Genomic DNA, 25,117 nt, shown 5'->3' with positions numbered 1-25,117 from the left:
GCAAGCCAGATTACATGGCGTGTTGTGACTTCCAAGACCATGATATTTCTTGGCCTTGTTTCAGGACTATGGAATGTCGGGCAAGGTCATGTGGTGACATGTGGTTCCGAGTAGACCACGACCTATGCAGCGTTAGTCGCTGAGAGTGGTTGGACAGCTGACCTCCTGACAGCATTCTACTGCTACAGTCCTGCCCCACACTGTAGCCTGTATGAGCCGTGAAGATCCCTGTTAGATTTGGTCTTCAGCAAACCATGCCGTAAAAGGCGACTAACTATCGAATGACCAGGCTTGTTGACTTGGCTCACACATGCCATTGTATTCCAATTGCGTAGGTTTATGCTCATGCGGTTGATCACCGGATTGTCTGGTTCACACTCGGTTATTCACCGCCATATAGCTGGAATATTGATGAGTTCGGCGTAAAACTAAACTCACTCACTGTAGCGTATACACTTAGTGAAGTTCGACTCATACACCTGGGAGCCCAGCAGCGAATGGGTACCCGGTATTATGAACTGGTCACGTGAACGTTAACCTCATAGAGCACTCTGGATTGTATACTTCCGTGGGAAGTTGAAACGAATGAACAAGTTATGGACTCATCAAGTAATACTGCGTGAGTTATTTCTTACACAGCAATATCACGTCGGGGACCTCAGAAATGGTCTTTATCAAGTGTAGTCATGTGGAGAATCGAACCCGGCCCTTTAATGTGATTAGCTTACTCTGCAACCACTAGGGCGGTCGGTCATGCCGATGATTCAGGTTCGAATCCTTAGATAAGTAGATTGTGTGGAGCCAAATTCTGTTCTTCTGTTGTATTATTCCAGAAATAGTGTTAAAAGCAGTTTAAAACGACACCCACTTACTGAAGTATTTCTGTAACGACAGAGTAAGGTGTTATGCACTCGTTGTGGATTAGGGTCATTTATACTGAACAAGACGCCGTAGTTTACCATCACGAAATAATGCGACAGTACGTTTATGTCGTCCAATCCTATTTCCTCTGTAACTATTCATGGTAAGCTAGCATCCTGCTCGTATCAACTAGGAAGCCAGTCCCTGCGGATTCGAATTGCAAAACCGGTCCTTGTTGAGCTTACTCCGCATACCAGCAAGAAAACCAGTTACTGGCACCGGTTATCCTCGTTCTACCAAGTTTCATAATCAACAAATACTGATGTTCTTTTCACAATACTTTATTCACTGGCATAATAAACATTTCACGACAGTGTATAGTATTCAACAACAATGTTTTCGTACAATGGTAGGGTTCCACATAAAACTGTCAAATACGGAATGACTAGCTTCATGCTGCTGGTTGTCGGAAATCGACAAGTCGGATCTGGTCATATTTAACTTATACAATACTGCAGGGTCGGGGTATAACTGATATATACACATGTTCGTATCAATCAGCAATAACAGAAATATACATCGTGACAGATAGCCACATATACAGCGGATGAACACGTGACCATGTTATACAATGGTATGAAACATGATCACAATATAGCAGTTGTCATGCTATATACAACAGCTGTGCGTGTTTGTTTCAGATGAAATTTACAACTTCCCATGATGATGAATAGTAAATAAAGAGTTCCGACAGGCATGGACCTGTTCCCGTTTGTATTTCAAATCTGTATTGTCAGCTAAAACCTGAAATGTTTAAAGTTTTGAAAAATGTATTCTTTGAAGATCTCATGGAAAGAGACCATCTAAAACTATTGCCGATTGATAAGCCTATGTCAAGTTATTGCTAAAGAAACTACAAATCGTTTGCCTCGAATACACTACTTTCATGTGTAACCTAAAGCTGTCAAAACTTTTAAATACCTAATCTAGCATTGCACAGTAATTTATTAAAATTGCAAAATAAAAGTTGTCTTGTCAAAACTTTAGGGTAACTGCAACTGTTACCTGCGTTCGTTGAGGTTTCTAACTAGTAATCTACATTTTGTTCATGTATCTACAACATATGCATCTAAAATAGATGACAAGTCAAATAAATTAAGCATATATGCTTGTAAATAACAGTCCACGCCTTCAAAAAAGAGTCAAAAGTTTGAGTTCGAATATCAGAACTCTTCAGTCTTTGAGGGGTGTTTGTCATGAGCACTCTGGTTCCCTGATTCACCACCAGGTGGAGGGTCAAACACTCGGAACGTCTCGGGTGATTCGAGTCGTCGAGTAATGAAGGTATTGGAATCAACCGAGATGTTCCGAGTGGGATCAAACATGGAGGAAACAACTTTCTGGCAGTCTAAAATGTCTGTATGATCACATTGTCATTTATACTCTTATTTCAACATCACAGGAGGGCTCGTGAATACCAGAGTCAAATGAGTTCTGCTCACTGTGACAGATGAAAGAACTGCCATTCATTAAACACTGAGAGTCCAACTTTTTGCTCTTTTCGAATAGATTGCTGTTGTTGCACACATTGTTGAGATTGATCTGTTGCCTTGACGACGTGCATCGTGGGGGGTAATCATTGTCCGTATTGGAGTTTCCTTCGAGAGAGAGGTTAGAGGGTGAGGGATATTTCGTGGGCACATCACTGTCCGATTCGTACATTTCCGTCTCCGAGACCGACCAATCACTTCCTTCCATATCACATGAGCTAGTTTGAAGATCGCTTTTGCTATAGTAATACTTTCTCTGCCATTTCAGATCTTCGATCGTTTCGTTCAGTGTAAGGAGCTGCTTCATCAGCGACAGGTCCTGGTCCATAAGCGACGCCTGTGAAACAAAGAGGTATATTAGAACTAAGTGACATTAGAGGTGAAACACATGTCAGACAATAATGCTTATTCAATCCTTGTTAGTCATAATAAGTATCGTAAATATGTGTTCCATAATAGGTGCAACAATAATATTTCCACTCAACGAAACTTAATATTGGATTCGCATATGATTGACGATCTCTTAGTCAGTATGTTTAAGCCTGAATGAATTTCATGTCCGTGCAGGTTGTTGACATCAATCAATTTCTTCGAAAAACACGTCACTCGTCGCTATCAACAAATTAGAACTGAATTCCCCTGTAGTCCAGCTCAGTATTGACAGAAATGAGTCACCATCAGCACAATGTCTCTCGCACAATCCACCCGTCCATACGTCTATATAAATTGCCTTTTCGACACATCAACTTAGCTTTTGAGATAAGATTTAACAAGCCGTACCTTCCATTTCACTTTATAAAAGCGCAACAGCACGACCTAAGAACGGGCAACTCGTCGATGGAGGTGTCTATAAATCTCTGTCCTTTAATGTAAGAACCCTTCAGTTAATCCCGTGTAGTATCGCATAGAAGTTAGATCCTTTTAACTAAACAGGATAAGCTATATAAGGGAAGTTTATCTTATTGGCAAGGACTAGAGAGCCAGGTTCGTGCTTTTCTCGGCCACTGGGCACTTGGAATAGGATTGAAAGATTATGATTTTCCAGTGACACATTTATAGTCTATCCAAGTAATAGTGCTTTTCTTGAAACCACGGTTTACCAACATGTCATGGCTCTTCTTGAGAACCATCCTTAGCTCATGTATACAATTCATGCTAAACAGGAGCAAATGTGACGGGCTTTACTCGCTTTTAACAATAGTACAGCAGTGCGTACCATGAGTTCGGTCCACATGTTGTAGTATCCATGTGAGGAACAGAACCCATGACAAGCTTGTCCTCAATACTGTGCTACCTAACCACCCCTGACCACTGTCTGTGACATAGTGGTCTGCTTGAGGACGGCCATGTTGACATGTCCTCAGATCAAGTGTTCATTGTGTCTTAAGGTCTAAGAATATCCTTCATGTTTGGATAAATAAGTACCGCTCCTTCGCCCAGTTAACATGGTTTCCAAGCATTTCATCCAGCACTTCAGTTATACTCCGACATTACATAGCAGAAACAGGACAATGAAGCAATTCTCCGAAATTGCAGTGCCCCGAAGTAAGGATTAAGAATTCCACGTATGAATAACGCATTATCTATCAACCCGGGTGCTTTCTACGTACAACTACCAATATTTAGTATCACCTGCGGCAAATTTCGCTCAGGTGTACACAGATGCTTTCTTTCATGTAAGAAATAAAATTCTGAACATCAGTCAAGCAAGAACGCCTACTGTGTCCTCCCGAGTCGTTATCTATACCAATGGATACAACGTACGTGACCATTTCACGGTTCCTTCAAGTCACAATACATTTAAAGGAATTTCAGAAGCGTCTCATTTGACATAGCACTGGATATGAAAGCAGAGTTGTCACCCCCATGGTTTGTGCACATACACAGATCGCCTTGCAGTGATGGCCTTGGTGCTCACAGCACCGGGTGTTTAATGTACAGTGAAGAGATCGGAATCATCATTTACCCGTTTAACCCCATGCGTAGGGCGCATATTACATCAATTTAAATACTATCAAGTAATCGGTGCAGAAAGATCCAGCACACAAGACGTCATTGTCTGGTGGACTGTCTACCATATATAATTACACATTCCCTAGATAGTTGAATTTGATATGCATCAGAGAATCTCGCAATGTAAGTTCTGAGGGTATCTGAGAATGTGCTGACGGTGTAGTTTTTTCTGAAGTGTAGAGAGTCGGCGATATCAAAGACGTATAACCGACGTAGTGCGGCACATTCGGCAGTGATGGGAGTGTTGGCACGTGACCTCGTGGGCTGTATTTTTGGAGGGAATGTTTAATGTGAAGGGCCCACGTGGAGTTCACGGCAATGACGAGCGTCTTTGCGTCGGTTTCGATGGCATCTTGATCTCTCGGAACATAGCTCTTACTCTATCTTATCTTTCCTTGATTAAACCCCTAGTGAGGAAAGCTGGTTTATATTAAGAAACATTCCATGTAACCGATGACACCATTTATCAAATCATTTTAAGAAGTCTTTACAGAAGAGATTATTTTGCATTAGATATATCCTAGTTTTCGTGGTATTGCTGGCCGGTATCTGGCTTTCTGCAGCAGTTGATAGCGTAGTGATAAACAGAAAATTATAACATACCAATCACTCCACGATGTCTTACGGGGCACCGATAAATTTGAATTCACAAATATCTCAGATAAAGGAGCCAAAATTATATTTTAACATTCCGAGGCGTACCAACAGGTAGCCGATTGAAGCACCCTTTTGACGCTGTAACACCCCAACGTCACGAACGCTATAAATATCTTCAAAGGGAACTTGTTTTATCATATACTTTAATTGATGATTCATATACTCGTTACCATATTGTCTATATTACCAACGTTGTTACTGGGACATGACTCAATCTTAAGATCACGTCGCCCGCGCCCGGAACATCATATTGATTACACGAAACTCGTGATCCTGTGACCAGCTTGTGACGGATACCGCTTTAACAGAACTATACAAGCGTTATTTCTATTTTAAGTCTTAAACATGCACGTTGAGTGCCCACTATAGACACCCATGTCGAACACATATCAAATATCTGCATAACTTGACCTGCCCATTCACTGATTCTCTCTACAGCGCGTGTCAAGTGCGTTCAAGATGGCGAGCAGCGGTGCAAATGACGTTAGTACCACTCCACCGCGGTCGCTGTTTACACGACGACGGCACCGACAAACATACGACAAGAATGAGAGGTAAATGGGAGGGTCAAGCGCATATATCATATTACATAACATCCATTAGCCGCACCAGGACGCGTGAAGAACGGATTGGGGAAGGAAAATAACGTTGGGTTGAACTTAGGAGGTGTGTCTCTGAGAATAAGTGAAAACCTGTCGAGTGTTGATCGTGAGATTTATTGTGTCAGTGACTCATAGCTTGTTAGAGGGTTTTACCTGTAGTGATATTGCAGTTTGTTGCGGTTGGAGTGGCAGGCTTTCCAATGTTTCCTTGAAACCCCTTGAAACTGTCAAGCAGTGGTGCAGATGACGGATAAAGTAACAAACCACTATTTGCTTAGCCAAGTAATGTTGAACGTATCCATGGCTGATATTTGTGTAACCAATCCATCTGATAAGAAAGTAGTTTCAAAATACCGAAAATTACTTAAGAACAGCGTGGTGGTGCGTTGAATAGAACAAACATTGACGATATATAGAAACGCGATTTGTGTTACAGTCTTCAGATGGACTCCATTGGCCGGTTGGCGCAATAAAAAGAATTGGTAAGGAATTCATAACTTTCAACAATTAAGTTGAAAATCAATTTTTATAACAAATGTGTCGTCTTAGGCGACTGAATAAATGATATTATTCGTTTGTAATAATTATTCATAGTAGTTAGTCTGGGGACTTCGTGTCTGAGTGATCCACAGAACCAGTCTTGTTTAATTTGATCAAAATAGTCCTTAGTCATCGGACTTTATGGCAGACTGGATGTCTGGATTTTCAAGATGAAATAAAGTAAACTGTAAACCACTGCATTAAATCTGCCTCGTGTCGCTAAATTTATGACAGGGAAATAAACATGGCTATTTACTACAAAGTAAGCAACAAAAGATGGATTAAGAGGGACAGCACCTAGACCAAGACTGTCGCCATGTTCACTCTAGCACTGTACCCCGTGTTGCCCTCGCGAGATTACCTCGAGACTTACAAATGACCAGAGCCACAGTTAAAGAGAAACGTTGGAGCAATAAATGTCATAAACTGGACAGGTCACAGTGTCTACGACCATCTCTGTAGGTGGTCAAGCAATGACCATGCAGTTAAATATATCACATGCTTAAAACAAAGTGCTGAGTCAGCTAAAACATTGATGTACATGTATGGCATTAATATGCATGTTGAATTCGACTTACAACATTCATGTTTTGGGTTTATATGAAGCATGGGTTAAATATTTCACTACAATTCGTATTTTAACGATAGTGTGGTTGGAATATGGGATTGGAGAGTTTACTCATGAATATGATCCTCTTAACTGTAGACATTTCACTGCACTATCACTGGCTGAACCTACTCATATTGCTGATGTGGTATAAAGCAACATTCATTCATCCATTCATTAGCTTTATCGAAGTCCTGTGCATGCTAAAAACACGTGCGTGGGGTAAGTTATGATAACTCCCATGTGGAGAGAACCACGAGCACATGTTCCGCATCAACATGTAGTCAAGTTTCTCTTAGTTATCTCCCAAATCTCACAGAACACACAGATCCCAGGCACTGCCTCAGTCGTACAGCCCGGGCCACGGCCTTGACAGACCACAGGCAATGGCGACCACTCTCTGGCCAGATGCGTCCGGCAGGTGATGTAGGGGCAAGGTACCTGGTACCGCTGTTTACATGGGATTCCTGTCTGCAGTGAAGTGCAGACTCTTCTTCTTGACTGGCATTTCATTAGATGTGTATATCATCTGACACGTGCAGAGTGAATACACAGCAGGAACGAGCATTTTGTTCCAAACATTCTTTCTGGGTCACACTGTAAGAATGCCATGTTGTTACACTCATATGGTTTAGAAATGAAAAACATGAAGATACTTCGGGTCTATTTCTCATACCATCATCACCGTGGTCTTAGACTTGAGTTGAATCTGAAGCATTTGTCCTGTGCTATCATTTTAATATCTGATCAATTTTCACCTGCGAATTAGCATGTGGGCGTGATTTATAATACGCCATTGTTTACTATGGAATGAATCTCTGTAGGTTTCTCAGCCCCAGGGTAGGGCGGGTACAGACAAGAGGACAGGTTAATGGGCAACCCTGTCAGTAACCCAGGGCAATATATCACACTCGTGTCAGTGAATATTATCCAGAGTGCGGCAACAGAAGCCAAACGCTACACCGAAACACCAACATACCTGTCCTTAGCAGTTTTAAACCTTTAACAACGAGCACAATCAAGTTGTCATGTTTTTTTTTCATGTGCACATTTCACTGCTCTTTTTAATTCATTTTTACCTTTTAAAAGACACTATAATGACCCCTTACAGCAATTCCGTTTTGTTTTGGGTGTTCAAATCCACGTTATTTCAACCCAGTCGATTGTGAAAGATTTGTATTTGTTTAGTTTTGAAAGAAGTGACTAATATCTTGAGAATTTTAGCGGACAGATTTCGATTAATAACAGACGCTCTGTTTCTACGTGATCCCTATATCGCCATAACACCCTAACGCTACATGTCCCTATCTGTCCGCAGCACTAACGTTTCCAAACATAACCTCTCCGGTGCCCTCCATATTTTATTTCTAGAGTGCGACTGTAATGCCATGCAAACAGGGTGTCTCTTTAAGGAGTTACGGGATTCGATGGACTTCAAACAACATCGATTCAAAAACTTGAACATTTATGGCACGGGGGTTGTGCGGACGCCCCGGGCGTAATGGCCGATCGGAGAAAGGGGTTGACATTCTTGGGGAATTGGTGGCGGTACATAGTTTGTCACTGTCCACTGCTGGCTCAGTTTAATCGCCACCGGAACTATGTGACACTGGGGTATACCTGACCACTGACAAGGGTCACTCTGCCGTGAAATTGACATCGGAAGCTTTTCACGTAGTTGGTATTTATTTTCGCATACAAAATATTCGTCAGGTAAGTATCACATTATGATAGGAATCGTCACGTGATATGCTTCATAATTTTCACGTGTGTACGTCAATGTGAAATGTGATACACTTCTCATTGGCTGACGAATGGTTGCCCACAGTAGCTAAAACGCAGTTATACCTATACGCTATTGTTGATAGCATCAGTATGACGAGGAATACACGTTTTCTATTATGTTATAAATAGACTTGAGTAACAGCGTGTAAGCTTTTGACAAAATGGTACTAGTCAACATTGTACGCACGTGTTCAGGTTTTTCTTGAACTTTCAAGCGTTGCCAACGTAACATCAAAACAAATATATTAAAATTACTGATTTAGAAACATTGCTATCACTTGAACCCAACTAGTTTCACAAGCCGGATGTATTTTACAAGGCTAAGCGAAAACGTATAATATAAGTCTTTATTTTCGAAGCAGCAGGACACTTCGTGTGTATTCTTACAAAATTATGATCCTTGGAAGGAAGTAGTGGTAGGTTTAACCACGACCATCTCATTTCGTCCCGCCCACACCGTGCACTGGTCAAACACTACAAGCTCACAAAAAATAAGCCAGGGACTAGCGAACGTGTCTGGGCGATGGGAACGGTGTTTGTCTGTATCTCTCACCCTCAGAGCAGACAAGGGGTTAGGAGACGCTTTGGTTGAAATGTCATAAATGTTGAATGGGACTTGATAGTTGGAATCAATAACATGAAAGAAGAAGATATTTGAACTGAAAAAGCTTAACTTCCACCTTTTGTTTCCAGGTTAAAAAACAATCTTCCTCATTCTTTCGCATGAAAGCCCGACCCAATTCCGATTTTTGAAAGTTTTCTTGTAAAACACCCACAGCTGCCAGGCAGGTCCCATGTTCCCTTATTGTAAATACACATACGCTAGGGTCAATGACTCTGGTGTTAATATGTGTCTATATCAATCAATCATGTTATATACAACAATAGTGACATGCAAGTCTACCAGGAATTAACTCCTCAATGTAACAATGTTACTTAACAATACTCAACAGGGATCTAAGAATAGCAACATTGTGTCAACGGCTGATTTGTTACCAATAAATCAAAATTAGGATTCTATATTATTTCATAAGCTGTCAAGACTCGGCAGTCGGTAGGTTGTTATTGCATAACTAACACGACGATAACATGTCAATACATCGTGAAATGTACAACCCGATTCCATGAGAAGGGTCTCTATCCCAAACCATGGACAACATCGCATAAGAAACAGTTGAGAGTGAGCAATAAGTGTTCGTTACAAACGATCTGTAACTAATACTATCCACGTGTATGTCTGTATAGGTAGCTGAGGTAGTGTGTCACTGTATGTGTATGCGTTAAGTAGAGCGAAAGCATAGCTATGCTGACTCATGCGATCACGTTACCTTCAACAGCGCTTCGTTGTTCTCAGTGCAGAACTAAAATATTTGAAAAATCCCTCGTTACGTCGTGTTATTAAAGACCCAATACGATATTACCTCAAAAACAAAACACTGTTACGTCATTTGAACTCATTATTTCTGAGCTATGAAAATTGAAAAAACGTTTTTTTAAACCGGTGTATTAACCATGTAAAATCAGTACATAATATCAGTCAATATCTGTCATAACATGAAAATAGCACGTTCTCTCTATTCCAGTCTTATTAACACTGTTGTGACGCTGCAATGTACACTGCAACCGGAATTAGAAAGTCGACCAAGGTCTTCGCACAATAGTGCAATGTTCGAAACACAAAGGACAATCAAGAAATCCTTAGTACTATATTTAAGAAAATGACCTAAATGATGAAAATAACAGGCCTGGGGAGTAATTCCTAAGATTGCCATCGACAGCAAAGCTTGCACCGCTAGCACATTGTTTGCAGGAGAAGAGACTTGACATGCTCTCTACCTGGGAACATATTTGCCCCGAGTCGCTTCCGTGCAGGCATGTAGCCAGCCCCATCTCTCATCGACCGGTCTCTTTCAAAACACTAGCGGTTCGTCTTAGCCCCCGGCGCGTTATCTAACAATGCCAAGGCGTGTATATAAAATAATAATGGTTTGAGGACTTATTTCTAAATAGCAGCTTTGTACCTTGTGATGTAATGTGATGTAAACTGTAGGGTCTTTTTTTGTTACAGTAGCTCTGTCGTGACAAAGGAAATTACGTGTTTGTTGATGGAAACTTTAAAGTGAGGTACTAGTGCGAGACTGATGCTGATACAAAGCTAGGCATCAGGGCACTGTTGTCCGAGGTGAGCTCCCTCCTGACCCTCCCCATCCCCAACCTCACCAGAATGAAAACATTTTACTAAGAACACCGCAAAGGTGGATCTCAAAAACATGTCTTCACTCGCTTAAGACTTCTCTTTCGATTGCCTTGAATCAATGAGGGGAATATTCGTTAATAACTTCCCAGGTGTGGGATAATGTGGTTATGTGAGATAACGGCTTCGTCTGGGACGACCAGAGCTGCTATAGTCGTGAGTCATCTACTCTATACATTGACTTCATCGACACACATATTGTTATCTCTGACCACGTGATCAAAACAAAGGCTGAAGATGTCATTTCTACACGTAACACTCAGGTAAATGTGGAAATATGCACGTACATACCCCGTCGCTATCTCAGAATAAACACGCCTGTTATTAATTGCAATACGTGTTATCTCGTGTTAAAAACTGGTCGTATATTTTAATGGAACAAAATCCAATCACCTGCAAACAGCGCTTATACGTAGATTTCGTTTTAAAGACATTAATATGTCAACAAGGTAACATCATGCATGGAAATGCATTGGTAATGTATGAGAGAGGAGATAAGAGAAGTTTAATACAACAATCCAAATTAAGTCTTTCATCATACTAAAACAGATTCACATGCGGCTACGCAAATTTGTTTATTGAAAAAATAACGCGATCGGCCGCCAAACTGCAATTAGCCATGATTTGGCGACTCCAATTAACACCATCTTAAAGTATAGAGTAGACAGGACTCACAGTAACCAGCTGTCTCAGACCAGGCGTGAATCTACAACCTCCAATTAGCTGCACATACATCCTCCATCAAACAACTCACTTCTAACCTAGTCATTGTGCCACTGCATTACTCAAATGTAATGTAACCCCAAAGTAATTAGCTTTGGTTGCAATAAACTGCAACAGATGGCCAATATAGGTTGCAGTGACTTCTCGTGTTGAGCACCTATTCAGAGAAGTTGGGGAGGATTATGTTTGGCGGTAGAGCTCGCGCCTCTCAAATTGTTCTTTGCAGTATCTGACGTGTATTTAAATGTCATAAGGGACACCAGACCAACATATTCTTTTTATACCATAAAACACATAATTCGAATACCAATCGAATGCAGAATTATGTACAAATGTGACATTATCCATTGATTATTTCCCGAACGACCGTCTGTAAACACATTCCTAGAACAGTCATGCCTGAAACTGCCACTATTGGACCGAACGCCGCCAGAGTTTGAATAACTTACAGAAAGGGGCGCAATTTGAATTTCTGCAATCTGAGTCTGATATTTGTTGTACTGTTTGTGTATCCCGAGGATGTTTATATAACCCATATCGTCCAATAATATGTGGAATATCATACTCATACACTGCAAATACATTTCACTCGTAGCGCGAAAGTGGGGTGCCATGGAGCATGTCAATAACCTGGCCTAGGGGGCCAATCCTGTGTGAAATTACCCCATGTGCTTAGCGGAGGAACAGGATAATCAGTGTGGGTCATTACATTGTGACAGGGGAAGTGGGAGCTCCCTGAGTAGTCAGTTCCTACAGTAGGTCTTTTTTCGTACTGTAAGTATTTCCTCTGCCACTTCTACAAGCCGCCGTCATATTAACTGGGGGCACGACATATTGCCTAGTTACGCCACACCGGTTCAGTCTGGCACGTGCGCAGCTGTTGGAATTAGCTCCAATTGTTGGAGATTGTGTGACGGTGTCCTTTTCTGTTGTCATGGTTATCCATTAACACAATAGATGTTAATAGAGCGACACTGATCAATGTTAATCGTATATCATATATTCGACATCTACACAGATCGGAAGTCAGTGACATCAGTTGTAATAGCGTACAAAGAGACATGTCAGTGCCGGACAATGTCAAGCACCCCTTCACGACGATAAAATAACTCTCTTCACTAGAAATGAAAAACCCAACTCTCTTTCCTACAAAGTTTTAAGCACATTGGTTCATAATCTTCAACAATAAAATCTATTGTCTTGAAACACATATTTCCATTTCTTACAAAATAGCTAAAATGGACTAATGAATCTATTCAGTGCATCACGTTTACAATTAGCGTATTGAACTGTAAAATAATAGTGAACTGTTAGTGAGAGGAAAGTGAAATAAGTTCCTTACCATTTCGGCTCTAAGTGTCTCCATGGCCTTGTCGATGGAGTTCTTCTGCCTCCCGTTGCCATTGGCATCGGTCGTCGTGGAGGGGGTCTTGTCCCACTTCTCCTTCATAGCTTCTGCTGTCTCTACCCGAGACTTGTAGAATTGTCTGCAAGCGTTCGACAGTTCTATTGATGCTGTGTACTTGTCAAAACCATCCTCACTCGGGACTTGTAGCATTGCCTTCGTATCCAGTGCAGTGACAGGCATCTTCACCAATTGTACAGTTCTTTAGTAAAATAGTCACAGTTCGTAAAGCGCCTTAGAAATATAATCAATCACACACGTGCAACAGTTATATGGTCTCTCCTCTGATAATTTCTCACATGGGCACGGCTATATCCAAGTCGTATATACGAATGATCATTTGTGCCTCACAAGAAAAGACGTTTCACGAGTCTATCAAGTTACATCCGTGCTCGTCAACAACGTGTGTGCTACTATAGCCAGCATGTGTTGCGCTGTGAACTCATAGTGAGCCCTTTCCACGGTACTTGGCGCTGATTGGTTGGCGGCGCGCGGTTTGTCGAGGGGCGGAGCTTAGTAAGTTTTGACAGGTGAACAACAAGGGTGGTTGTTGCGTTCCCAGCTGCAGGTGAAGAGCTTCCAAGAGACTTAATTAACTTGCAACAGTTGCTCGGACGTGATCACAACGTATATGCTTTCATTACAGTGATTTCCGCGACAAACTCTAATTTCTGTGCCATATTTTGTTGTTCGGGTTGTGACATGCCTCATATCTGGCATCCAAACTGTCTTGGCTGTATGATCGTGGGTGCGGAGGTTTATGAGAGTCATTACATATTCTTTGTGGGGATTTGTGTTGATTCTTACCATGAATACATGTTTATCGCTTGAAAAAATTCCTGACATTTAAGGAATGGGTTTTTAGGGGGAGTGGACATTTATTCATGTAACTGGTACTACAGGACAAAATCGGTCCAGCCTCTGACAAAACATTTTACACAAGCATGTTATCATTACCACATTTCCACCTGGAATAGGTAATTCCGCGATTTAACACAACTTGAATCCGCAACTTACAGCAAGCAGTAACAGCGGTATATTGGATTTCCTAATTCACTATCATTTTAACAGTGGTATATTGGATTTCCTAATTCACTATCATTTTAACAGTGGTATATTGGATTTCCTAATTCAAATACATAATTTTTAACATAAATTTTACATAATTTGCATCATTGAAAATAGATACCACATGATGTTTAACAGTAATATTAAATGTTTTCCTCTTCGTGAAAGAAGAACAGTTGATAAATTTTGCTATGGCCAGCAGTGCACTGACAGCGAGCGATTCACCTCTACGCGAGAGGACAGTCTCGATGACTCGCGTCAAGCAAATCAACTAGAGTTACTTCCCCTGTCCTACACTTGACGTCGAAACACACACAACAGCAGGTTGCGTTCAATCGTGGCACGAATGTTTACGGTGTGCTGACAACGTGATGTGTATAGTTTCTTCATATTATCAATAACATCCATACAGGCTTTAATTTTACACACTCTAATAACATTAGCGGTAGCCTTCACTAATATAACACTATAAACTGTAATCTTTACACCGTATACAAGTGTGATAATTTGTTGTAAAGAAGCATTGACCGATCAAGGAGACACAAATTTGATCCGTCTGCCTATACTAGAAAGTGACGAGTCAACAATGTCTCAAATATGGTTGCGAAGTTCTCTTCGTAATTGATTCTTTTGTTATGCCCATATAACGCGATTGACATTTTCAGTGTCCGTATCCCCCTCAGTTCATTATATCCATTACTTTAAATGATAGGTATCACAAATTAGACGACTCAGTGGCACTGAACACACATCAGTACGACATATGTTTTTCCAACCAATTTTATGATTTTGACACGGGTGAGTGAAATCCGTTTTATTGAATAAACAAATATCCGAGATAATCAATTTCCTCGGATCTGTCCAGCTACGAAGCGTATGTTAATTAGCTCTCATTATTCAGCGCAATTAGCACATAACGTGTTAATGACAGTGAGTTGTGATTCTTCGCCGGCGGTATCTTATCACTTAACAACAAGGGTGTTGATTGCGATTGTCGTGACGAACGAGGTCCACGTGCTGTTTTGAAATCAACTATAGCTGGTCGTCAACAGATGTAACGCTGATGGCATGAAACAGTGTTAATTACATGGAACAAACCTTTCCCTCAAAATCAGTCAGATAAACAGGTATCAATAGTTTTTAATTGTCATAGGAGGGAAGCTCATTGATGACTGTCAGTTTTTAACATCAGGTTATCCTTTGTACCACATCACATCTAACAATACTTTTTAAAATATAATTTGTATATTTATTGTAAACATTTAAACGGTTTTGCATGACAGTGTATTGAGCAGAGCAGGACATGGCATCTTGACCAAACCTTCTTTGAAGTAGTCTTTATTACAGGTAATGACAGTGGTATACTTTGTTGACTTATAAAATTGAATGAGCTCCTGTTTGAGCTGGAATGTTAGTGGGAGGCAGTTCGTTCTAATGTTGAAAATGATTCGTTTGGACAGGATAATTCCAAGGTTTATGGTATTGTTATATTTGATAAATAACCAAGAGGAAAGTTTTCTTTGGATAGTGTTACGGACTCCAATAGTCTGTCGTACAGGCCCTGAAGTATATATATCCAAGAAAGCCCACGCAAGTCTAGAAAATGTGGCAAGTCTAGCTTTCCTTAGCTTCTGAAAATGAAGAAAGTCTCAGGGCTCCATTTCATTATATTATTTTTTTTCACCATGAACGTTTTTTCAGTAAAATATTTTCATTACAGAGACTAGCTGTTGGTCTAGGACTCCAACGGATATCCAACTTTCCAGGTGTCTCCAGATGGTACTCACTTTGTGGCATTCCCAGAATATATACTGGAACAAAACAAGTTAGGGATATTGGTATTTTTAAAACCGATATTTTATCAGTATGTCAATGAATAAATACATTATTATTCATAATTTCACAATTAATAAATATCCCTAACTATTTTTTACCAGTATATGTATGACCTGAGATGACAAGCAAATGATGCAAGGAACACCTTTCCTTTGGTTGAATTAGTTGAGTCTTCCTAAGACTGTACACTTAGTATCTGATTTATAGCACTGTTAGAAGTTTTAATGATAGCTTTTGATGCTGTTCAAGACGGGTCGTTTTGCTTGTAATTACCGCCATGGCCCTACATTGCGATAGGTTGCAATTTAAACTTGAGACCTGATTTGTAACTACTTCACATAATCTTATAAATGGCTTATGAAAGGGTTCTGATTAGACCTTAAGTATTTTTTTCCAATGAAATATACTTCAGCGTATTCACCTATACCGACAGATTACTTTCATAACACAGGAACTGTTGCTAACGTGAACATCATATTATACTGATATGGGCTAACAGGTGATAACGACCAGTAATCGCACGTAACGGCGTGACGCACGAGCAGATATAACTCAAACGACACAGCTTATTTCCATATATGTATTATCACAACTTATGAAATAATAATAATCAGATTCCGGTATTGAGATCTTCAATTTCCAAACAATCCAGATAAACTCCCGAGTTCATAATAGGATCTTCTACTCTGTTTCACTATAAGCCTGAAGCGTCGTTACTGTGTGTTGTTATACAGTGTTACAAACAGTTGACCAATCACACTATAGAGGTGACCCGAGGGGGTGGCTTCATCCGGGGGCTAACGTGTCATGTTTTAGGCAGACATTAACCCTGATTTCAGTACCTTGTATCCATCACCGGTCTTAAGTACAATTTATACTTATTTGTTTCAATTATGTTACTTAATTGAAATTAAATTCTACACTTGTGTCGGTGATGGATTACGCTATCAGACTATCCGTGACACAGTTTCCGTGTTAACACAGAGGTATTGAGATGTTTGGAACAGAGACGCCAATTGTGCATTGTTATAGTGATTGTTTCATGATTGTCATGCGTACATCTGCAGTACACTTCCCTGAGTATGTATGTATGTATGTATGTATGTATGTGTGTGTGTGTGTGTGTGTGTGTGTGTGTGTGTGTGTGTGTGTGTGTGTGTATGTATGTACGTACGTGTCTGTGTGTGTGTGTGTGGAGAGAGAGAGAGAGAGAGGGGGGGGGAAGAAAGGGAGAGAGAGACTCACTCGCCCCCAATACAGAAATGCCCTAGTTTTGGGCCCATCATAAATTGTCGGGCAAAAGAATACACTTGAAACCCGGATTTGACAACACACACACCCAACACTCACGCGCACGCACATGCAAACCATGATTTTCAACCGGCATTTAAACGTGATAGACGAAAACAATAGGCAAACACTGCACACTTACTGAAACCCGAGACAGTTTCATACCACGTTGATGATAATTTGGAGTTTTAACACACACTTTCCGAATACGTATTCCACACAGGGACCCCGTGGAAATAAATCATCAACGAATAACCTTTTTTTTCATTTCCACCCCCTTCAAACATTGGTGTATACTGTTATCTAGCCATAAATGGCGGAGGATGATGAACGAGGATGGTCATAACGCCCCTACAGCGGGTACTGTGTAAATACGCCGGACGGACTGTCCACAACAAACCAGTTAAACAAACCCGATAATTCAATCCAAACATTTAGGCTTACATAGAACATATTTATTTTGTATGTAAATCCGTATGCTTGTTATATCTCCGACACGTCTTTGTTTTCACACTGTCAGATTCTCGGGGCTCAACCCATGTCAGCTCACTGTCTTTATAACACGTATATTGATAGACATGCATAGAAACTTTGACTACATGTTGGTAATTAAAGCGGCTTAACGCTACCGTGTCCTCCACGTTGATTGAATTAAAGGTCAGATCTGACTGTTATTAAGCGGATTAAGATTGACACGGCGCCTGGGTAAACAAATCCGTCTACATCCGATGATTGTCGAAGGCAGGTCAGTTTCACCGTTCATTGTCGCCAAATTTTAACAAATTAGTCTATCTAGTCGGAGTTGTGTCGACAGTGAAATCTAATCATGTGTTGCAGTGATCTGCAGTCACTCCCTGTCATGCTATGATTGACAGTCTCAACTCGATAACTACATCGATGACTGAGCGTGACACTTGACTTAAAACTGAAAATACTTAACGATAAACAGTTGAAACAATATGTGATGTCTTTAATGTATATATTTTAAGGAATGAAAAGTAAGTACCTGGTAAAGAGTTAAGTTACAGAAGGAGCGAATATGGTTTTCCATATGTTGTTATTCATTACGTCTTTCTTTATTTTCTTTTACGAAAACTAGGTTACGTCCCTTTGTTATGCAAGGTGAGTTAACTATAGAGATAGGCACTCATTACAATAAAGCACCTGACTATCCATAGAACTGGGGTTTCCTTAACATATAGATATAATTCTCTTTTTGACATTACCGTTGAGTCTACATCTCAGTGCGTAAGTGTGATTTTAGCAATATGCCAGCAAGACCACTGCGGGGGAACCAGAAATGGGCTCCACACATTGCACCTATGTAGGGAATCGAACCCGGCAGACGAGCGAATGTTTTCAGACTTATGCAAATTCGGACGATTTAACCGTATCGTTAGGATTTCAAGTTTACAGTTTATAGGGAATATACAACATGTATTTGCAATCGGCAATGTCGCCTTTAACAAGTAAAACGAGCACAATACAGCTGTCTTATCACGCGATTACCATGATTTATTAGTCAGTGAGTTTGCTTTTACTCCGCTTTCAGCAATATTCCAGTAATATCACGGCCAAGAACACCAGAAATGGGTCTCAAACAATGCATCCATGAGGGGGAATCGAACCCGGGTCCTCAGCGTGACGAGCGGATGCCTAACCATTAAGCGATGCCCCCGCCTCGATGATTTAAGACGAAAGACCTTTCCGCCGCATCAGTATCACCAAAAGCCCATTTTTGGTTTCCCCTGCCGTGATATTTCTGGAATAGTGCTAAAAGCATTGTAAAACCATACTGACTCACTCACTCACTCAATATCACCAACAATATTGAAACCGTCAGAACACAACGGTTGTTTTCTTATACGCAGGTGCTCACTGCACGCAGACGATTATGTTCCAGTTCGGGTTGTGGGTCAGTTGGTCACTGCCCTTCACGCCGATAGTGACACCGACGCCACCAACACCATTGTTGCCGATGACGACATCCTCGTTAGTCTACTGTTAGAAGAGCCATCCCTGTGATTAGCCGACTTTGAGGTGTTGACCAGCATGTTTGGCGGTGGTCTGGGTGATAGCTGTTTTATGATCCACAGTTCCGTCTATTGACAGGTAACAAGGCTTCCCAGAGGGGGATAGGCTGCCTGGGAGATTTGACACCCATTTAAAATGCCCTGGTTTCATTTTCAGAATAACACGAACATTTCTGAGATGACAGAAGGTTTTAAGAATTTACTCTACCTGAACAGATCATATTTTCGGAAAAGAAAAACCTACTTTTACTCCCAGCTGGAGTCTGGCAAGCACGCGAAAGATGATTCTCTTTCAAAGGATCAGCGATGTGCGGAGAATGGGAGCGGGGACAATAGGGAGCGTTATTGTGGGGATGAGATGACATATCCTGGCTGGGATGGGAGATGATACGGAATAACGATTACAGCTACTGCTGCTGCTGAATGTCATGAGCTGATGCATGACGAAATACAGAATAATGATAACGAGAGCAGGATTGACTTTTAATTGCAGAGGTTTAGAGCAGTTGAACAATCTGCATTTCCGACCAAGGTTAAGAGGTTATTTTCTCGAGGTTATAATTGAGTAGCAGTTGAAAACTGACTGAATGGCAGAAGGTTATTGGGTGTACATTCCTGGTCATCTGTTCCCTTCAGTGTTGAAAATACGTTTAATGAATGTAACATTAAACAATGAAAGAGAAAACAGGTCATATGGACCATCGAGTTATTGTTAATTCGGCAATAAAGGAGTGAAGGCATGAAATGATATTCAAAATATATTATGCCGAAGATGATGAAAGTGGGGATTTACGGTACATTTGCTACCTATATGATCCCCTAGTCGGATTTACAGCTTTTCCTTAGTCACTTGCAGTTGTCACAAGTTTTAGTCGCATTTCACAGATAAAACAAATGATCTGCGCATAAAATTCAGGTAGATATAAATACGCATTGAAAGTGGTGGTATTACACGCCTAGGGATCAAATGATACTCTATGGTAATGGAGTTGATCTGAAAGAGGTGTCATTATACAGAAGTGAGTGAGTTTACTTTTACGCCGCACTCCGCAATATTCCAGGTATATTGAGGCTGTCTGTAAACAATCGAGTCTGGACCAGACAATCCAATGAGCAACAGCATAAGCATCGTTCAGCGTAAATGGGAACCGGTGACTAGGTCAACCCAGTCAGCGAGTGTGACACCCCCGATCCCGCTAGTCGCCTCTAACGACAAGCAAATTTTTAATGAAGATAAATTCTTTCAGGGTTCCTTACGGGTTCATCATTTGCAGAAAGTACGAATCATGCCTTGCACTGTTTTGACCTTCTAGAACAGAAGTTTATTTCTGAACTCGAAACAAAATGAATGGCACATTTCCGTGTGTATCTGAGATGCTGAGAAATGTTGTAGGCCACAGTTATCACGTGATGATGTATTTGCTCGGAATGTTTCCCCTTTTCATAAAGTTACAAATGTGCTTCGTCAACGGAGTCATTCACCACGGAGGATACGCGGGCACACAGAATTAATTACAACCTTTCAACAAAATAAATATGCAATAATGCCTCCCGTAGACCGAACGATGCAGCGACCAAATAATGCATTCAAACGACATCCCACGTATCAAACATAGAATCCCATGTTCACATCAACACAGGCCAAGGGGTACTGAGACCGTGTCCACAATCTTGACATCATCGTGGGTCAAATGACCTCTTCCACGGAAGCCACATGTGAAATGAACTTCAATACTAGCCAACATAGATTCGGCGATTTAATGACAAGATCGAGCAATGTGAAGTTTAGTGCAGTGTGCACGAAGTGTCAATCATACCGTTGACTTTGGAGGGGTTTGCTAGGGAGTGGGGTGAGGACATGAGGAGGCCTGCGTTCTTTGGAGAAGTTGTTAACTCAGCGGCACGCGTGGTCCACCACAACGTTGACTGACGTCCCAGCGCACATTGAGTGCATTGCAGAGACCATACGTCGCGGATATGAACATTAGCATGTGTACACAATCTTTATTAGATATTGTTGTCACTGAAAAAGGAAATCTGCTTGCATTTTTTGTGTTTGTTCTCAAATATTCTTCATTGGCACATTTTATAAGAACACGTGCACCGGTGTTTTTCGGTAGGGATGCATTCATAAAACGTTATTTAAGAAATACTTTTAATTCTTTTTATTGAGGTTGAAAAAAAGAAATTACATTCAAACCTTATATTTTCCCTTTCCCATTTTCCTCATTTCGTAATTTCTTTATAATTTTCTTGCGCATGTAATGAACTGAAATTAGCTAAACTTGGTCGCCACAAGATGCCCTCTTGTGCGTGGAGTCATTTGTTCTATTCAATACTCACACCCGTCATAGACAGATGTTTTAGCCATTTTTTCAACACATTGTAATCTCTTGTTGGCGTTACGTCTCCTATAAACCATCGTTAATCCATCCTTAGAGTGGGCAACGCAGCCGGGATCTTCCAACGCCAGGTTTTCACATTAATTTTTCACACCGGGCATTCTCTTCAAGGGTAATTCTTTATGTATCTAGCATATGCAACACCTGCTAATCCAATGAGTTGCTGTTTTACCCCCCAGGCACTCAGCTTGAGGGTAGCGCAACCCCTCTCATGCCTTCCACGCTTTATTTTCGTAATTGCAATTTTAACGCAGCGGTCAGCATCAATTACCACTTGTCGTTATCTCCCTTGGAGTCACATAGCGTTAGAATCGTTGACGACTCTCGAGGGAAGTCATCGTTACGTGATCACTGAGCACTGATTTCAATCTTGATTCATTTTGTGAACTTCATTTTCCTCTCTGTCTTCCAGTATATGGTTCCTGTTACGTAACGGCGTGATCGGGAGTCGACGTTACAGATTCTACTTACGTCCGCACAACACGCCATCTTAAGATAAATAATATTGAATTACTTCTGATTTCCCGATCAGATGTAAAGTATCAGAACTTACATGGATGTAACAAAGGTTCATGGACGTGCGTTATATCATGCTCGTGTGTCAGGGAGTCATTGTGTAACATTTACTATCTTTTAGGCGAGGAGATGGCAGGTGGTCATACGGATGACCGGACACGTGATGACCATGATGGGTGGTTAGAAGATGATTGCTTTATCAGAACCTGCCACCTTGTTGTTGAAACCAGTGACTTCTTACGTCGTGTTTACAGAGACACACACTTACCTAACATCCATCGTAGATCTCCGTAACATGCCCCTATCGTTGCATGTCCATTACTTGTCCCGAATGATGGAGGCATTGAATAGAAGTTGATGATTGTTGGCAAAGTAAATGTTGTGTTTTATTTAAGTGGTTATTTTGTCATCTAATTTGCTGTTAGCTTTGGAATCTTTACGAGAGTAAATTACACAAATAGTTCATGGACAATTTATGCACTTCTACATTTTGACACTTGGTTTGAAGTGCAAACTTTGTTAGCGCTGATTGGTACAAAGCAAATATAATCTTTTAAATGCATTTAGAAGTGGACTGCTTCAGAAAAGCCAGATTTATGGACGTCAACTTCTTTACTATGAGTAACACGTTTCGGAGTGTCTGCTTGTTCCTTCATCAGGTGAATGGTAAGGAGTAGTACTGAAGAAAGACCTGATGCAATGTCGTGTTATTCACAATAAAGAAGTTGACATCCATAAATCTTGCTTTTCTTAAACCTATACACATATATTTATCAAATACGAGATACATTTACTTGTACCTACTTTACATTGTTAGATGGCTTTATAGTGGATAGATTTTACAATTTAACGACATTTAAGGCTTTGAGGAACATGCAACCATTATACGTTTTATGGATAACGCTTTTGTCACGTTGCTCCTTCATCAAGAAAATGATGAAGGTGCCAGACTTAACTCTGAATTAAAGGAAGTCTCTTCAAATGGAGACTGGGTCGACGGAATACCCTAGTGGTTAAAGCGTCCGCTCGTCACGCCGAAGACCCGGGTTCGATTCCCCAAATGGGTACAATGTGTGAAGCCCATTTCTGGCGACCCCTCCGTGATATTGCTAAAGGCGGTGTAAAAGCATGCTCACTCACTCAAATGAAGACTGTGCGGTAATCTCGAAAACAGAATTATGGATAACAACTTTTTTACTTGGTTTTACAAAAAATAGAATTTGTTATCCATAATGTTTGTTCATATTGTTCAAATTCCACTCAAACAAGTTAAAACTTGTCTCGGTGATAGCTGGACGCACTAAGGTTTGCCTCCGTTTTCACTTAACCCTTTGTATACTGAAAGACACATTTGTCTTGATGTTTGGATGTTCAGACGCACCCTTTTCTCTTTATTTTCTCTTTATTTTCCAAACACCGACAATCACGAGTTTGTCCGTTTGTGCGTTTATAAGTAATGTAAGTTGGCTACATTTTAAGAAAGGAACATTTGACTTATGTGAAGAAGTGGACAGTAGTCCATAGCACCGCATGTTGCTTGTGCTGATCTGCGTACCTGTGCAAACAGTAATCCACAGAACCGCATGTTGCTGCGCTGATCTGCGTACCTGTGCAAACAGTTGTCCACAGAACCGCATGTTGCTGCGCTGATCTGCGTACCTGTGCAAACAGTTGTCCACAGCAACGCATGTTGCTATGCTGATCTGTGTACCTGTGCAAACAGTAGTCCACAGCACAGCATGTTGCTGTGCTGATCTGCGTACCAAAACCATGAAGTTGTCTAGGAAGTAGCCACGCACCAAGGTTGTACTGAGTGCTAAGCCCATACATGTATGGTAGGTAACTCTATCCTTTAGAGAGGCGAGTCTAGTTAAGCGGACACACGGTCGATGGTAGAACATTTAAACATGATGGAGAAAGTTGGACACGCAATGGGAGAAGGTTGAACACACGGTCGATGGAACAGCACTGAAACAGAATCTAGTCTGTCATATGTTTGTTTCTTGTTTGTTTCTTGGGGTTTGTTTTGTTTGTTTGTTTGGGTTTTTTTTGTTTTTTTGTTTGTTTGTTTTCTTTTTGTTTGTTTGTTTTGGGTTTTTGTGGCGGGAGTTGGAGGGGGGGAGCGTTTAAAAAAACATCATTTAAACTGTTGATTATTTCCTTAGATACTTGTGCAATTCTATCCCTAAAGCAGCTAGTATAATTTTGAACATCTCGGTTAGTTAACGAACGACTTATTTCACAAAGCGTTGTATCATTTCTGACGGAAACAGAAGGGTTGTAAATGTTGTTAGTAAATCCTCAGTATTTATGTGGGAAATTTTAAAATATCCATGATGACAACAACGTTCTAAAGTGCCAGCCATTGTCGACATTATTGAACTACTGACAGGAGATACAGGTGAACTACAGCGCCTAGGGGCAATTGTTTTGTCGATGTAACGTCCGTGATCATATTTATCGGTACATAGGATTAAATGTATATGTTTGATACGATTCCATGACATGCTTGCTTTCAGGAAACATTAGTAATATCAGGCATAAAAACACTGCCTTTAGCAACTCATACTTTCTTAATGAGAACACTTTGGTGAATCATTACTAATGACTCATCGACATAAAATACTTTCGATCAAGTCGAAGCCTTGTGACAAGTGGCTTATATATAATAAAATGACACCTGTGCTTTGTAGCTAGCGATCATCGCTACACATACATGTATATTTCAAACAATCCGAAATGTACATGTGGATATCCATGGAAAATTCTCTGCTTCACATATTTTCTTGCTCTAGTTATGACTTAATAAATCTTTGCAGATGAATATTTCTATGCTAATGGTTTTGATTTAGATTCAGCTCTTCAAAGTAGTCAAACCTCCAGCAACAAAAATAATCAGCTAATTTTGACTCTGTTCACACTACTTTCAAGTAGATTCAAACTATTCTACGCTTTTTTGCATGTATGAGGTTCGT

At 40.7% G+C, this 25,117-nt stretch overlaps 1 protein-coding gene across 1 annotated transcript; it reads right to left on the bottom strand.

The window, feature by feature from the left end:
* Positions 1-1,186: 1,186 nt before the first annotated feature.
* On the bottom strand, positions 1,187-13,435 carry LOC137291018 (leucine rich adaptor protein 1-like). The gene is made up of 2 exons (XM_067822264.1): positions 12,935-13,435; positions 1,187-2,748 (listed from the first exon to the last, which is right to left on the bottom strand). The coding sequence occupies exons 1-2, from the start codon at positions 13,178-13,180 to the stop codon at positions 2,299-2,301; spliced, it is 696 nt and encodes a 231-aa protein (XP_067678365.1). The 5' UTR covers positions 13,181-13,435; the 3' UTR covers positions 1,187-2,298.
* Positions 13,436-25,117: the final 11,682 nt, after the last annotated feature.

The sequence above is a fragment of the Haliotis asinina genome, chromosome 7 (assembly GCF_037392515.1).
Source record: "Haliotis asinina isolate JCU_RB_2024 chromosome 7, JCU_Hal_asi_v2, whole genome shotgun sequence".
Taxonomy (NCBI): Eukaryota; Metazoa; Mollusca; class Gastropoda; order Lepetellida; family Haliotidae; genus Haliotis; species Haliotis asinina.
The sequence above is the reverse complement of the archived record's forward strand: the minus strand, read 5'-3'. Positions and strand labels throughout refer to the sequence as shown.